Source organism: Procambarus clarkii, chromosome 52 (assembly GCF_040958095.1).
Source record: "Procambarus clarkii isolate CNS0578487 chromosome 52, FALCON_Pclarkii_2.0, whole genome shotgun sequence".
Taxonomy (NCBI): domain Eukaryota; kingdom Metazoa; phylum Arthropoda; class Malacostraca; order Decapoda; family Cambaridae; genus Procambarus; species Procambarus clarkii.
The window spans coordinates 18101131-18115677 of record NC_091201.1 but is presented as its reverse complement, the minus strand read 5'-3'; the positions used below and the strand labels follow the sequence as shown (position 1 = coordinate 18115677).

Here is a 14547-nt window from a genome sequence, read left to right as displayed (position 1 = left end):
AACTAACATGTGTCATCCATAACATGTATCATAACTAACACGTGTCATCCATAACATGTATCATAACTAACATGTGTCATCCATAACATGTATCATAACTAACATGTGTCATCCATAACATGTATCATAACTAACACGTGTCATCCATAACATGTATCATAACTAACATGTGTCATCCATAACATGTATCATAACTAACATGTGTCATCCATAACATGTATCATAACTAACACGTGTCATCCATAACATGTATCATAACTAACATGTGTCATCCATAACATGTATCATAACTAACATGTGTCATCCATAACATGTATCATAACTAACACGTGTCATCCATAACATGTATCATAACTAACACGTGTCATCCATAACATGTATCATAACTAACATGTGTCATCCATAACATGTATCATAACTAAGACGTGTCATCCATAACATGTATCATAACTAACACGTGTCATCCATAACATGTATCATAACTAAGACGTGTCATCCATAACATGTATCATAACTAACACGTGTCATCCATAACATGTATCATAACTAACATGTGTCATCCATAACATGTATCATAACTAACACGTGTCATCCATAACATGTATCATAACTAACACGTGTCATCCATAACATGTATCATAACTAAGACGTGTCATCCATAACATGTATCATAACTAACACGTGTCATCCATAACATGTATCATAACTAACATGTGTCATCCATAACATGTATCATAACTAACACGTGTCATCCATAACATGTATCATAACTAACACGTGTCATCCATAACATGTATCATAACTAACACGTGTCATCCATAACATGTATCATAACTAAGACGTGTCATCCATAACATGTATCATAACTAACACGTGTCATCCATAACATGTATCATAACTAACACGTGTCATGCATAACATGTATCATAACTAACACGTGTCATGCATAACATGTATCATAACTAACACGTGTCATGCATAACATGTATCATAACTAACACGTGTCATGCATAACATGTATCATAACTAACATGTGTCATCCATAACATGTATCATAACTAACACGTGTCATCCATAACATGTATCATAACTAACATGTGTCATCCATAACATGTATCATAACTAACACGTGTCATCCATAACATGTATCATAACTAACATGTGTCATCCATAACATGTATCATAACTAACACGTGTCATCCATAACATGTATCATAACTAAGACGTGTCATCCATAACATGTATCATAACTAACACGTGTCATCCATAACATGTATCATAACTAACACGTGTCATGCATAACATGTATCATAACTAACACGTGTCATGCAAAATATGTATCATAAATAACACGTGTCATGCATAAAATGTATTATAAATAATGTGTCATGCATAAAATGTATTATAAATAATGTGTCATGATTAATACGTATCATTCAAAACGCTCAAGTATCCCCATACGAAATATACAACGAAAATAATAAGAGCGTTTTCATGATTCATCACGAAAAAAACATTCGTAGTGAATATGTACAACCTTGAAAATGTGTTGACACGCAAGCCCGCGGATGATCTTCGTTTCATTTCCCTATGCAGATATTGATCCATAACTGAATCACGTGTTTTTGTGATTATTCTTGCATCATTCATTACATGTATCATTCATAATGTTCATCATATATAATATGCATCATTCAGACAGAATGTTGACCAGACCACACACTAGAAGGTGAAGGGACGATGACGATTCGGTCCGTCCTGGACCATTCTCAAGTCGATTGTGTAATTGACAATCGACTTGAGAATGGTCCAGGATTGACCGAAACGTCGTCGTCCCTTCACCTTCTAGTGTGTGGTTTGGTCAACATACTTCAGCCACGTTATTGTGACTCATCGCCTGCATTCAGACAGAATATGCATCGTAAGAATAAGGCTGTAGGGACGATACTGGTCTAGCGCGAGGGTTAAGCAGCAGGAACAGTATTAGAAACTATACTTAGGACACAAGAATAAGGCTGTAGAAACTATACAGAGGATTAGAATAAAGTAACTATTGAAGTGTATTGGATAGGGTGTGGCATCCTGTCCTGCCTGGCGTGACGGCATGTGGGTGTGTGTGTGTACTCACCTAGTTGTACTCACCTAGTTGTGCTTGCGGGGGTTGAGCTCTGGCTCTTTGGTCCCGCCCCTCAACTGTCAATCAACTGGTGTATAGATTTCTGAGCCTACTGGGCTCTACCATATCTACATTTGAAACTATGTATGGAGTCAGCCTCCACCACTTCACTTCCTAGTGCATTCCATTTGTCAACTACTCTGACACTGATTAAGTTCTTACTGGCGTCACTGGGGCTCATTTAGGTACTCAGTTTCCACCTGTGTCCCCTTGTTAGCGTACCACCCGTGTTAAACAGTTTATCTCTATCAACCCTGTCAATTCCTCTGAGAATTTTGTAGGTAGTGATCATGTCTCCCCTTTCTCTTCTGTCTTCTGTGTATGTGTGTGTGTGTGTGTGTGTGTGTGAGAGAGAGAGAGAGAGAGAGAGAGAGAGAGAGAGAGAGAGAGAGAGAGAGAGAGAGAGAGAGAGAGAGAGAGAGAGAGAGAGAGAGAGAGAGAGAGAGAGAGAGAGAGAGAGAGAGAGAGAGAGAGAGAGAGAGAGAGAGAGAGAGAGAGAGAGAGAGAGAGAGAGACAGAGAGACAGAGAGACAGAGAGAGAGAGAGAGTGAGAGAGAAAGAAAGAGAGAGAGAGAGACAGAGAGACAGAGAGAGAGAGAGAGTGAGAGAGAGAGAAAGAGAGAGAGAGAGACAGAGAGACAGAGAGAGAGAGAGTGAGAGAGAGAAAAAGAGAGAGAGAGACAGAGAGACAGAGAGAGAGAGACAGAGAGACAGAGAGAGAGAGAGTGAGAGAGAGAGAAAGAGAGAGAGAGAGAGAGAGAGAGAGAGAGAGAGAGAGAGAGAGAGAGAGAGAGAGAGAGAGAGAGAGAGAGAGAGAGAGAGAGAGAGAGAGAGAGAGAGGAGAGAGAGAGAGAGAGAGAGAGAGAGAGAGAGAGAGAGAGAGAGAGAGAGAGAGAGAGAGAGAGAGAGAGAGAGAGAGAGAGAGAGAGAGAGAGAGAGAGAGAGAGAGAGAGAGAGAGAGAGAGAGAGAGAGATATATGAGTGACAATCCAAATAATCACCCAACAGATGAGTATTTGGATTGAACTTCTTGTGTATTTTATTGAAATCTACATTGTTGTTTGAAATATAAATTTTGTGAATACAACGCTTCGACCGTCTGGGCGACCTTGAATTCCGCTAGTCACTAAACCAGCGCATCATTGTCAATGGCTTGGCGTCCTCAGGGTCACAGCGTTACCAGCTCACGCACAGCCCAGTATAAGAGTGCCGGAACATCCCCTCGCTCACACACACCCACCGTCCTCCTCCAGCAGGGAAGCAGCGCCCAGCAGACATGAACCTCCTGGTAAGCACCAAAAGCCTCAACCACTTGAGCGCGGTCACGCTTCATGCAGGTCGGCGTTCAATCCCCGACTGTCAAAGTGGCTGGGCACCCTTCCTTAACCCCCTCCCCCCCCCCCCCCCCCCCCCCCCCCCCCCCCCCGGTCTCATCCCAAATCCCTATCCTGATCCCTTCCAAGTGCTGTACAGTCGTAATGGCTTGGCGTTTTCTCCTGATAGTTCTCTTACCTTCACCGTTGTTCAGTAACGCGAGGGGAACCAAGAGTGGGGCGGAGATGGGACAGTAATTTTGACACCTTTGAGTAATTTGATACAATATTATATTTTGATGATATTTGTCTGTTTTTATTCTAAACTTTAAATAATAGGCATGAGTGCTGCTCAAAACCAGGACAAAAAACAATACAGTATTGTCATTAATACCATTTTTGAGCAGTATTGGTAACCATGTTTGAGATTATTTACAAGGATGTGAAACATTAAGCTTAAGGGGGCATGACTTCCCAATTTGCCCAAAATATGCAATAAATGAAATCTGGTTCGATTTCAATAAAACTTTTTTGACGAGTTGTACATGAAAAGTGTTTCTTCTGGCCCAAGTCTCAGCATCGTAGCATAAATAGGAAGGGAGAAAAAAAATATTGAAGTAGGTTTCAAAATTATTCCAAAATGGTCAAAAACCATTATCAAACAAGTGTCAACTGAAATCATATCTATGACTCTCGGCTATCTCAATAGCATAAATTAAAAAAAATATTAAAATTAATGTTATTAGAAAAAAAATTAAGTTAAAAAAAATTGTTTTTTTTTTCAAATGTTTTTCCATTTTTTTATCGGACGATTTTCATGAAACTTATACACCTGACTGCACATAAGCTTATCTGTAAGGGTGTCAGTTTTGGAGAAAACTGGTTGATGTCAACCTCAGCCACAGATGGCAGCACCTTAGACTTTATTTTTTTCTTATATATTTAAAATGTTTAAAAATAACATAAATGTTTGAATAACTTTTTTATTTTTTATTCAATTTACATGAAACTTACACATTATATGTAAAGTGTATGTCTCTAAACTCCCAATTTATCGTTTTGTCCTAAGTTTATTTATTGATTTTAAAATAGCAATAAACATGACATATTTGCATAATTTTTTGGGCGAACTTTGAATATTTGTATTAGGAAAACTAAATATGTTTTGGGAACTCCATAAGTTACGAACCTTTATTATATGCTAATGTGTCAGAAAAGTGTCATAGAATGATTATATCTGAAAGTTTTTCTTTTTTATTCACACTTGTAAATGTGCAAAAAATTATGAAAACAAAAAAATATCTCTCCCTTTCTATTTACGCTGCAGTACTGAAACTTGGAACAATTGCAGCCTTTTTTATATACAACTAGTCACAAAATATTGGTTGACATTGAACAACTTTTCCGAAACCGAAACGATGCCCCCTTTAGCTGATTCAGTTCAGTTACAGTGAGGAAACACAGGAAACTTCAGTAAGCACAAGGAGAGAATGTATTATGATGACAAATTATACTAACGAGGTTCTGCAGTAAGTTAAACGTCTTGAATGACATGAGAATGTCTGCCAGCAATGAATTTTCTACGTCACGCTGATTACCTAATGTTATTATAAGCATGTCAATGTTCTTGGGTAGAGTAATACTGTGTACAACTAAATAATGCTCAGGTTAGTGGAACTAGATTCATTTATACCTAAATAATGCTTCAGAGTTCATTATTATTTCCTAAATTGCTCTAAGTTACGTAATTTAATAGTACAATAGCAATTTTGCAACATATAGTTTTCCATAGCCATAAGAAGTTATGGCTATGGAAATTAAAGGAATTAAAGGTACTGCAATAGGTCTATTGGCTCATACGAGACAGCCAATATATATATGTCAACCCAAACAGAATTTTACATATGTGTAACCTGCCCTTGAAACAATCCAACGCCCCACGTCTGTTACGTTACCTGGAAATTTGTTCCGTAAATCAACAAATCTATCCATTATTTCGAGTTCTTTTTTATATATTTAAAACCCTGCATGCATATCCCATTGTTTTATAATCAGGGGCGAAGAGCTGTTTGGCAGCTTGGTCCCACTACGCCACCTGACGAGTTTCCTCAGGATGCAGACCAAAACTGTTGCCTAAGTCTACTGTTTACTGTTAGATAAACAGAGACATCAGGCATATGGAAATGGTGGCCAAAGCATTTGCTCGAAACGGGAATCGAACCCGAGACATTACGACTGTGACCAGACTCTGTTTACAACTGCTTAGTTAGTTACAGGATTTTGTATCTAAAGAAGGACGTTAGAGGTAAGTTATGTCACTCAAAGCAGACCGTCTTAGAATGGCCTGTAATATCGTAATATTAATAGGTCCCTAAATAGGTCTTACCTGTAATATTACAGATCCCTGCCTGTAATACCGTTTTCTGTCATAAGCTAATGATGAACATTTGGTCAGATGGCGGTGATGTTGGTGGGTGTGGTGGCCGCGAGGCCCGGCCCCCTGGCGGACCCTCGCCCAGGACCTCTCATCGGTGGCTTGGGCCTCGGCTACGACCTCGGCCTCAACGTCGGTCTCGGCTACCACGTTGGTGTCGGTCTCGGCCACGGCATAGGCGGTCACGGTCTCGGCCTGAGGTTCGGAATCGGGTACCACATCGGCGTCGGAGGCGGCATCCGGGCCGGCGTATACGGCTAAGACGTACAGCATCGCAGACCAACACTACCTTACACTTGTACCCAAGAGTCGGACGCCAACTTGAACTGTTGTAAAAATATGTCTAAGTCATGTGTCACCATTCAAAATGGCCTCAGGAAAAATAAATCCCCCATCAACATGTAAGTTTGACGTTTTCTTTGTAACGTCTAATCTCACTGTGTGTTCACCTTAATATACTCACCTAGATGTGCTTGAAGGAACGAACGCTAGCTCTCAAGCCCCGCCTAATCAGCTATTTCTGGTATAATGAACTTTGTTTTCTCGTTGCAAGTTATATATTGTCATCTTCAACCACTTTTTCATCGAACTCATTGCATTTAGTAACAAACCTTACACTGAAGAACTTCCTTAAGATATATTTGACTAATTTGTGTTCTGTTATTCAGTTTTCTCGCTTTTAGCTCTACCTCCTTGACTGCTTTTTTCAAATCCCTTTATAATCTTATACGTAAAATGTCACACGTTCCTTCCTTCCTTGCTCCAGTGTGGGGAGGTCCAGTGTGGGGAGGTCCAGTGTGGGGAGGTCCAGTGTGGGGAGGTCCAGTGTGGGGAGGTCCAGTGTGGGGAGGTCCAGTGTGGGGGAGGTCCAGTGTGGTGAGGTCCAGTGTGGGGAGGTCCAGTGTGGTGAGGTCCAGTGTGGGGAGGTCCAGTGTGGGGAGGTCCAATGTAGGGGAGGTCCAGTGTGGGGAGGTCCAGTGTGGGGAGGTCCAGTGTGGTGAGGTCCAGTGTGGGGAGGTCCAGTGTGGTGAGGTCCAGTGTGGGGAGGTCCAGTGTGGTGAGGTCCAGTGTGGTGAGGTCCAGTGTGGGGAGGTCCAGTGTGGGGAGGTCCAGTGTGGGGAGGTCCAATGTAGGGGAGGTCCAGTGTGGGGAGGTCCAGTGTGGGGAGGTCCAGTGTGAGGAGGTCCAGTGTGGTGAGGTCCAGTGTGGGGAGGTCCAGTGTGGTGAGGTCCAGTGTGGTGAGGTCCAGTGTGGGGAGGTCCAGTGTGGTGAGGTCCAGTGTGGGGAGGTCCAGTGTGGTGAGGTCCAGTGTGGGGAGGTCCAGTGTGGTGAGGTCCAGTGTGGTGAGGTCCAGTGTGGGGAGGTCCAGTGTGGGGAGGTCCAGTGTGGGGAGGTCCAATGTAGGGGAGGTCCAGTGTGGGGAGGTCCAGTGTGGGGAGGTCCAGTGTGGTGAGGTCCAGTGTGGTGAGGTCCAATGTGGGGAGGTCCAGTGTGGTGAGGTCCAGTGTGGGGAGGTCCAGTGTGGTGAGGTCCAGTGTGGTGAGGTCCAGTGTGGGGAGGTCCAGTGTGGGGAGGTCCAGTGTGGGGAGGTCCAGTGTGGGGAGGTCCAGTGTGGTGAGGTCCAGTGTGGGGAGGTCCAGTGTGGGGAGGTCCAGTGTGGGGAGGTCCAGTGTGGTGAGGTCCAGTGTGGTGAGGTCCAGTGTGGGGAGGTCCAGTGTGGGGAGGTCCAGTGTGGTGAGGTCCAGTGTGGGGAGGTCCAGTGTGGGGAGGTCCAGTGTGGGGAGGTCCAGTGTGGTGAGGTCCAGTGTGGTGAGGTCCAGTGTGGGGAGGTCCAGTGTGGGGGAGGTCCAGTGTGGTGAGGTCCAGTGTGGTGAGGTCCAGTGTGGGGAGGTCCAGTGTGGTGAGGTCCAGTGTGGGGAGGTCCAGTGTGGGGAGGTCCAGTGTGGTGAGGTCCAGTGTGGGGAGGTCCAGTGTGGGGAGGTCCAGTGTGGGGAGGTCCAGTGTGGGGAGGTCCAGTGTGGGGAGGTCCAGTGTGGGGAGGTCCAGTGTGGGGAGGTCCAGTGTGGGGAGGTCCAGTGTGGGGAGGTCCAGTGTGGGGAGGTCCAGTGTGGGGAGGTCCAGTGTGGTGAGGTCCAGTGTGGGGAGGTCCAGTGTGGGGAGGTCCAGTGTGGGGAGGTCCAGTGTGGTGAGGTCCAGTGTGGGGAGGTCCAGTGTGGGGAGGTCCAATGTAGGGGAGGTCCAGTGTGGTGAGGTCCAGTGTGGGGAGGTCCAGTGTGGGGAGGTCCAGTGTGGGGAGGTCCAGTGTGGGGAGGTCCAGTGTGGGGAGGTCCAGTGTGGGGAGGTCCAATGTAGGGGAGGTCCAGTGTGGTGAGGTCCAGTGTGGGGAGGTCCAGTGTGGGGAGGTCCAGTGTGGTGAGGTCCAGTGTGGGGAGGTCCAGTGTGGGGAGGTCCAGTGTGGGGAGGTCCAGTGTGGGGAGGTCCAGTGTGGTGAGGTCCAGTGTGGGGAGGTCCAGTGTGGGGAGGTCCAGTGTGGGGAGGTCCAGGGTGGTGAGGTCCAATGTAGGGGAGGTCCAGTGTGGGGAGGTCCAATGTAGGGGAGGTCCAGTGTGGTGAGGTCCAGTGTGGGGAGGTCCAGTGTGGGGAGGTCCAGTGTGGGGAGGTCCAGTGTGGGGAGGTCCAGTGTGGTGAGGTCCAGTGTGGGGAGGTCCAGTGTGGGGAGGTCCAGTGTGGGGAGGTCCAGTGTGGGGAGGTCCAGTGTGGGGAGGTCCAGTGTGGGGAGGTCCAGTGTGGGGAGGTCCAGTGTGGGGAGGTCCAGTGTGGGGAGGTCCAGTGTGGTGAGGTCCAGTGTGGGGAGGTCCAGTGTGGGGAGGTCCAGTGTGGGGAGGTCCAGTGTGGGGAGGTCCAGTGTGGGGAGGTCCAGTGTGGGGAGGTCCAGTGTGGTGAGGTCCAGTGTGGGGAGGTCCAGTGTGGGGAGGTCCAGTGTGGGGAGGTCCAATGTAGGGGAGGTCCAGTGTGGTGAGGTCCAGTGTGGGGAGGTCCAGTGTGGGGAGGTCCAGTGTGGTGAGGTCCAGTGTGGGGAGGTCCAGTGTGGTGAGGTCCAGTGTGGGGAGGTCCAGTGTGGGGAGGTCCAGTGTGGGGAGGTCCAGTGTGGGGAGGTCCAGTGTGGGGAGGTCCAGTGTGGGGAGGTCCAGTGTGGGGAGGTCCAGTGTGGGGAGGTCCAGTGTGGGGAGGTCCAGTGTGGGGAGGTCCAGTGTGGGAGAGGTCCAGCCCGCAGTTTCCCTCGAAGCTTAGTTCCCTAAGCCTAAGAATGAGGGATAATTAAAAAAAATAATGAATGACTGCCTAATTTTGATATATTTTTTACACTTGGTTTTTTCAGTTGGATATTCCAACTGCATACTCAAGAGTTGGTCTTACATAGGTTGTAGAAGGCTCCGTTGTCCAAGTTCCTCAAGACTATTCGTATCTGTGCAGGTTCAGTCTATGCGCGTTATTCAGCGAATTTGTGCCACTGTCATGGGAGTTCATATCTCTCCTCCGAGGCCTTTCTCCTAATTATTGTATTGTACTGTTTAAGGATCTTGATATGTTTTTACCCTTATAACTTTGCATTTGTCTGGATTGTAGCCCAGTAGCCATTTTTTAAACCTTCTCTAAAAAATGGGTCGCTTCTTCTCTTTTCTGTCATCTATTTCGCTATTTCGTACATAGTAAACCAACTCTATTCTGATATTTCTCATTAATATTTCGAAATCACCAAATATTAATATGAGGTACCCAAATTCCTGTCAGGTCGTTGATGTGTATTTAAAACTTGGTTCACGGCGATGCTCGGGCCTCCGACTCCTTGTCTTTCCATCTCTCTCCCATTCTTCCTTCTTCTCAATCTCGCTCACTTCCTACTCTCCCTCCTTCCAATTCTCTCTCCGTCTCTACCGTTGTCTCGCCCAGCGCCCAAAATATGCACTGCACCAATTTTCGTCTTAATCTAGTTTAGACTCTGTGTTATGTAAATGTCTATTTTCTTCTCTTAGTTGCAAGTCTTGCAGCCTCATCTGCAATGTCATTCCCTACTATTCCTACATGACTTAGCAGCCAGTTGATAAGTATCCGTCAACAATTAATGGTATTACATTTATGGTCAGATTAATCTTGTTCCTGCTCGTTCTCTCTGCTTCTCTCTCTTCTATTCTTTCTCCCTCCACCTATCTCTCCTCTGTTCCCTCTCACCAATTCTTTCTGCCTCCCGTTCTCTCTCCCTCAAATTCTCATTTTACTTCCTTCCTTCCTTCCTTCCGTTCACTCTCTTGTCTCCCGTTTGCACTACCTCTTTCCATTTTGTTCTATCTCTCTCTTTCCCATTATCAGTTCTTCCCTCCCTCCCTTCTGGTCTCTCACCTCACTGTACTTCCTTCCTCCCATTCTCTTCTTCTCCCCTTCTGTTATCACCCCCTTCTCACAATCTCTTCTTCCCACCCTACCCTCCTCCCTCTCACCCTCCCTCTCTCCCTCCCTCCCTCCCTCCCTCCCTCCCTCCCTCCCTCTCTCTACCTCCCTTCCTCCCTCCCTCTCTCTCCTCTCTCGCTAACAAGTTGACAAAAATGTTCGAGTAACGTTTAATAACGTCGATAACATCTAGAATATCTCATGTCAGTACTCAATGGAGAATCAAATCACGAGTTCAGACGTCATAGAAGTCGCTGGGATTTCGGAATATGAGCCGAGCCTCCTTAAAGAGGTCCATGAATATCGACCTCAATCCCCCAATAACATTTATCATACAATCACAATTCATCATTGATAGTTGCGTGAGGCTAGCCCCAAGCATCTGGCCTTTATCCTTGGATAGTTGCATGAGGCTAGGCCCAAGTAACTGGTCTCTATCCTTGGATAGTTACGTAAGGTTATCCCCAAGTAACTGGCCTATATCCATGGTCTAGTTTTGTGAAGTTATCCCCAAGTACCTTGCCTCTATCCATACCTAGTTGTGTGAGGCTAGCCCCAAGCAACTGGCCTCTATCCATACACAGTTGCGTGAGGCTAGCCCCAAGCAACTGCAATCTATCCTTGGATAGTTGCGTTAGGCTAGCCCCAAGCAACTGGCCTCTATCCATATATAGTTGCGTAAGGCTGGCCTCTATCCATATATAGTTGCGTGAGGCTGGCCTCTATCTATATATAGTTGCGTGAGGCCTGCCCCATCCAAATGGCCTCTATTCATACATAGTTGCGTGAGGCTAGCTCCAAGCACCTGGCCTCTATCCTTGGATGGTTGCGTGAGTCTAACCCCAGGCACCTGGCCTCTATCCTTGGATAGTTGCGTGAGGCTATCCCCAAGCTCCTGGCTTCTATCCATACATAATTACGTGAGGCTAGCCCCAAGCCCAAGGCCTCTATCCTTATATAAATAAACATTCTCTGTTATAAATATAGAGTAGGGGAGTAGGGTGGTATCCCGCTGCGCCCGGGTCTCACTCCCCCCTCCCTATATCTCCCAATCTCCCTCATCTCTCTTTCCCTCTTCCCCTTTATTCCCATCTCTCTCTCTCTCTCCAACCTTCTCCACCAAAATCGCTTCTCTTCTCTCCTCCTCACCTTCACTCTTCACTCTCCCTCCCTCTCTCTCTCCCAATCTCCGCCCCCCCCTCAACTTTCTCTCCCTCTCTCCTTCCCTCTTTTAAAACATCCCCGTATCTCCTCCTTTCTTCCCTATCTTCAAACATACCCCCTCTCCCTCTTCTCTTTCATTTTCTCCCTGTATCTCTGTCTCGGGAAAGTGAAGAAATATAAAGGCTTTGCCAGTCACCTATCACCAATTAGATATTTGAGGGGACGGGGGAGGGGACTATTTTTCCCGACCCCCTCTTAATAGCATCGACTCCTCCTCTAATCATGGACAGACAGATAAACAAACAAATAAACAAACACATATTCTCTTATATATATATATATATATATATATATATATATATATATATATATATATATATATATATATATATATATATATATATATATATATATATATATATATATATGTCGTACCTAGTAGCCAGAACTCACTTTTCAGCCTACTATTCAAGGCCCGATTTGCCTAATAAGCCAAGTTTTCCTGAATTAATATATTTACTATAATTTTTTTCTTATGAAATGATAAAGCAACCCTTTTCTCTATGTATGAGGTCAATTTTTTTTTATTGGAGTTAAAATTAACGTAGATATATGACCGAACCTAACCAACCCTACCTAACCTAACCTAACCTATATTTATAGGTAAGGTTAGGTTAGGTAGCCAAAAAAAGCTAGGTTAGGTTAGGTTAGGTAGGTTAGGTAAACGAAAAAACATTAATTCATGAAAACTTGGCTTATTAGGCAAATCGGGCCTTGAATTGTAGGCTGAGAAGTGAGTTCTGGCTATTAGGTACGACATATATATATATATATATATATATATATATGCGAACAAGCCTGAATGGTCCCCAGGACAATATGCAACTGAAAACTCACACCCCAGAAGTGACTCGAACCCATACTCCCAGGAGCCAAGCAACTGGTGTGTACAAGACGCCTTAATCCACTTGACCATCACGACCGGACAAAATGAGGTGATAGCCGAGGCTATTTGAACCACCCCACCGCCGGCACACGGATAGCAATCTTGGGCATAGCATTTTAACAAATCACCTCATTCTTTGGGGCACACGTGAGGAACACAAATGCGAACAAGCCTGAATGGTCCCCAGGACAATATGCAACTGAAAACTTACACCCCAGAAGTGACTCGAACCCATACTCCCAGGAGCCACGCAACTGGTATGTACAAGACGCCTTAATCCACTTGACCATCACGACCGGACAAAATGAGGTGATAGCCGAGGCTATTTGAACCACCCCACCGCCGGCACTCGGATAGTAATCATGGGCATAGCATTTTACCAAATCACCTCATTCTTTGGGGCACACGTGAGGAACACAAATGCGAACAAGCCTGAATGGTCCCCAGGACAATATGCAACTGAAAACTCACACCCCAGAAGTGACTCGAACCCATACTCCCAGGAGCCACGCAACTGGTATGTACAAGACGCCTTAATCCACTTGACCATCACGACCGGACAAAATGAGGTGATAGCCGAGGCTATTTGAACCACCCCACCGCCGGCACTCGGATAGTAATCTTGGGCATAGCATTTTACCAAATCACCTCATTCTTTGGGGCACACGTGAGGAACACAAATGCGAACAAGCCTGAATGGTCCCCAGGACAATATGCAACTGAAAACTCACACCCCAGAAGTGACTCGAACCCATACTCCCAGGAGCCACGCAACTGGTATGTACAAGACGCCTTAATCCACTTGACCATCACGACCGGACAAAATGAGGTGATAGCCGAGGCTATTTGAACCACCCCACCGCCGGCACTCGGATAGTAATCTAGGGCATAGCATTTTACCAAATCACCTCATTCTTTGGGGCACACATGAGGAACACAAATGCGAACAAGCCTGAATGGTCCCCAGGACAATATGCAACTGAAAACTCACACCCCAGAAGTGACTCGAACCCATACTCCCAGGAGCCACGCAACTGGTATGTACAAGACGCCTTAATCCACTTGACCATCACGACCGGACAAAATGAGGTGATAGCCGAGGCTATTTGAACCACCCCACCGCCGGCACTCGGATAGTAATCTAGGGCATAGCATTTTACCAAATCACCTCATTCTTTGGGGCACACATGAGGAACACAAATGCGAACAAGCCTGAATGGTCCCCAGGACAATATGCAACTGAAAACTCACACCCCAGAAGTGACTCGAACCCATACTCCCAGGAGCCACGCAACTGGTATGTACAAGACGCCTTAATCCACTTGACCATCACGACCGGACAAAATGAGGTGATAGCCGAGGCTATTTGAACCACCCCACCGCCGGCACTCGGATAGTAATCTTGGGCATAGCATTTGACCAAATCACCTCATTCTTTGGGGCACACGTGAGGAACACAAATGTGAACAAGCCTGAATGGTCCCCAGGACAATATGCAACTGAAAACTCACACCCCAGAAGTGACTCGAACCCATACTCCCAGGAGCCACGCAACTGGTATGTACAAGACGCCTTAATCCACTTGACCATCACGACCGGACAAAATGAGGTGATAGCCGAGGCTATTTGAACCACCCCACCGCCGGCACTCGGATAGTAATCTTGGGCATAGCATTTTACCAAATCACCTCATTCTTTGGGGCACACGTGAGGAACACAAATGCGAACAAGCCTGAATGGTCCCCAGGACAATATGCAACTGAAAACTCACACCCCAGAAGTGACTCGAACCCATACTCCCAGGAGCCACGCAACTGGTGTGTACAAGACGCCTTAATCCACTTGACCATCACGACCGGACAAAATGAGGTGATAGCCGAGGCTATTTGAACCACCCCACCGCCGGCACTCGGATAGTAATCTTGGGCATAGCATTTTAACAAATCACCTCATTCTTTGGGGCACACGTGAGGAACACAAATGCGAACAAGCCTGAATGGTCCCCAGGACAATATGCAACTGAAAACTTACACCCCAGAAGTGACTCGAACCCATACTCCCAGGAGCC

The 14547-nt window shown here is 46.0% G+C and overlaps 1 protein-coding gene and 1 long non-coding RNA gene across 2 annotated transcripts; one reads left to right on the top strand and one right to left on the bottom strand.

Annotated features, from left to right (window-relative positions):
- Nucleotides 1-3397: 3397 nt before the first annotated feature.
- Nucleotides 3398-6328, top strand: LOC123763813 (uncharacterized). Its single transcript, XR_011222685.1, has 2 exons — nt 3398-3464; nt 5945-6328. It is a non-coding gene; the product is annotated as an uncharacterized lncRNA (long non-coding RNA).
- Nucleotides 6329-6639: 311 nt separating this feature from the next.
- Nucleotides 6640-9562, bottom strand: LOC138352150 (uncharacterized PPE family protein PPE24-like). The gene is made up of 2 exons (XM_069304412.1): nt 9520-9562; nt 6640-9209 (listed from the first exon to the last, which is right to left on the bottom strand). The coding sequence occupies exons 1-2, from the start codon at nt 9560-9562 to the stop codon at nt 6640-6642; spliced, it is 2613 nt and encodes an 870-aa protein (XP_069160513.1).
- Nucleotides 9563-14547: the final 4985 nt, after the last annotated feature.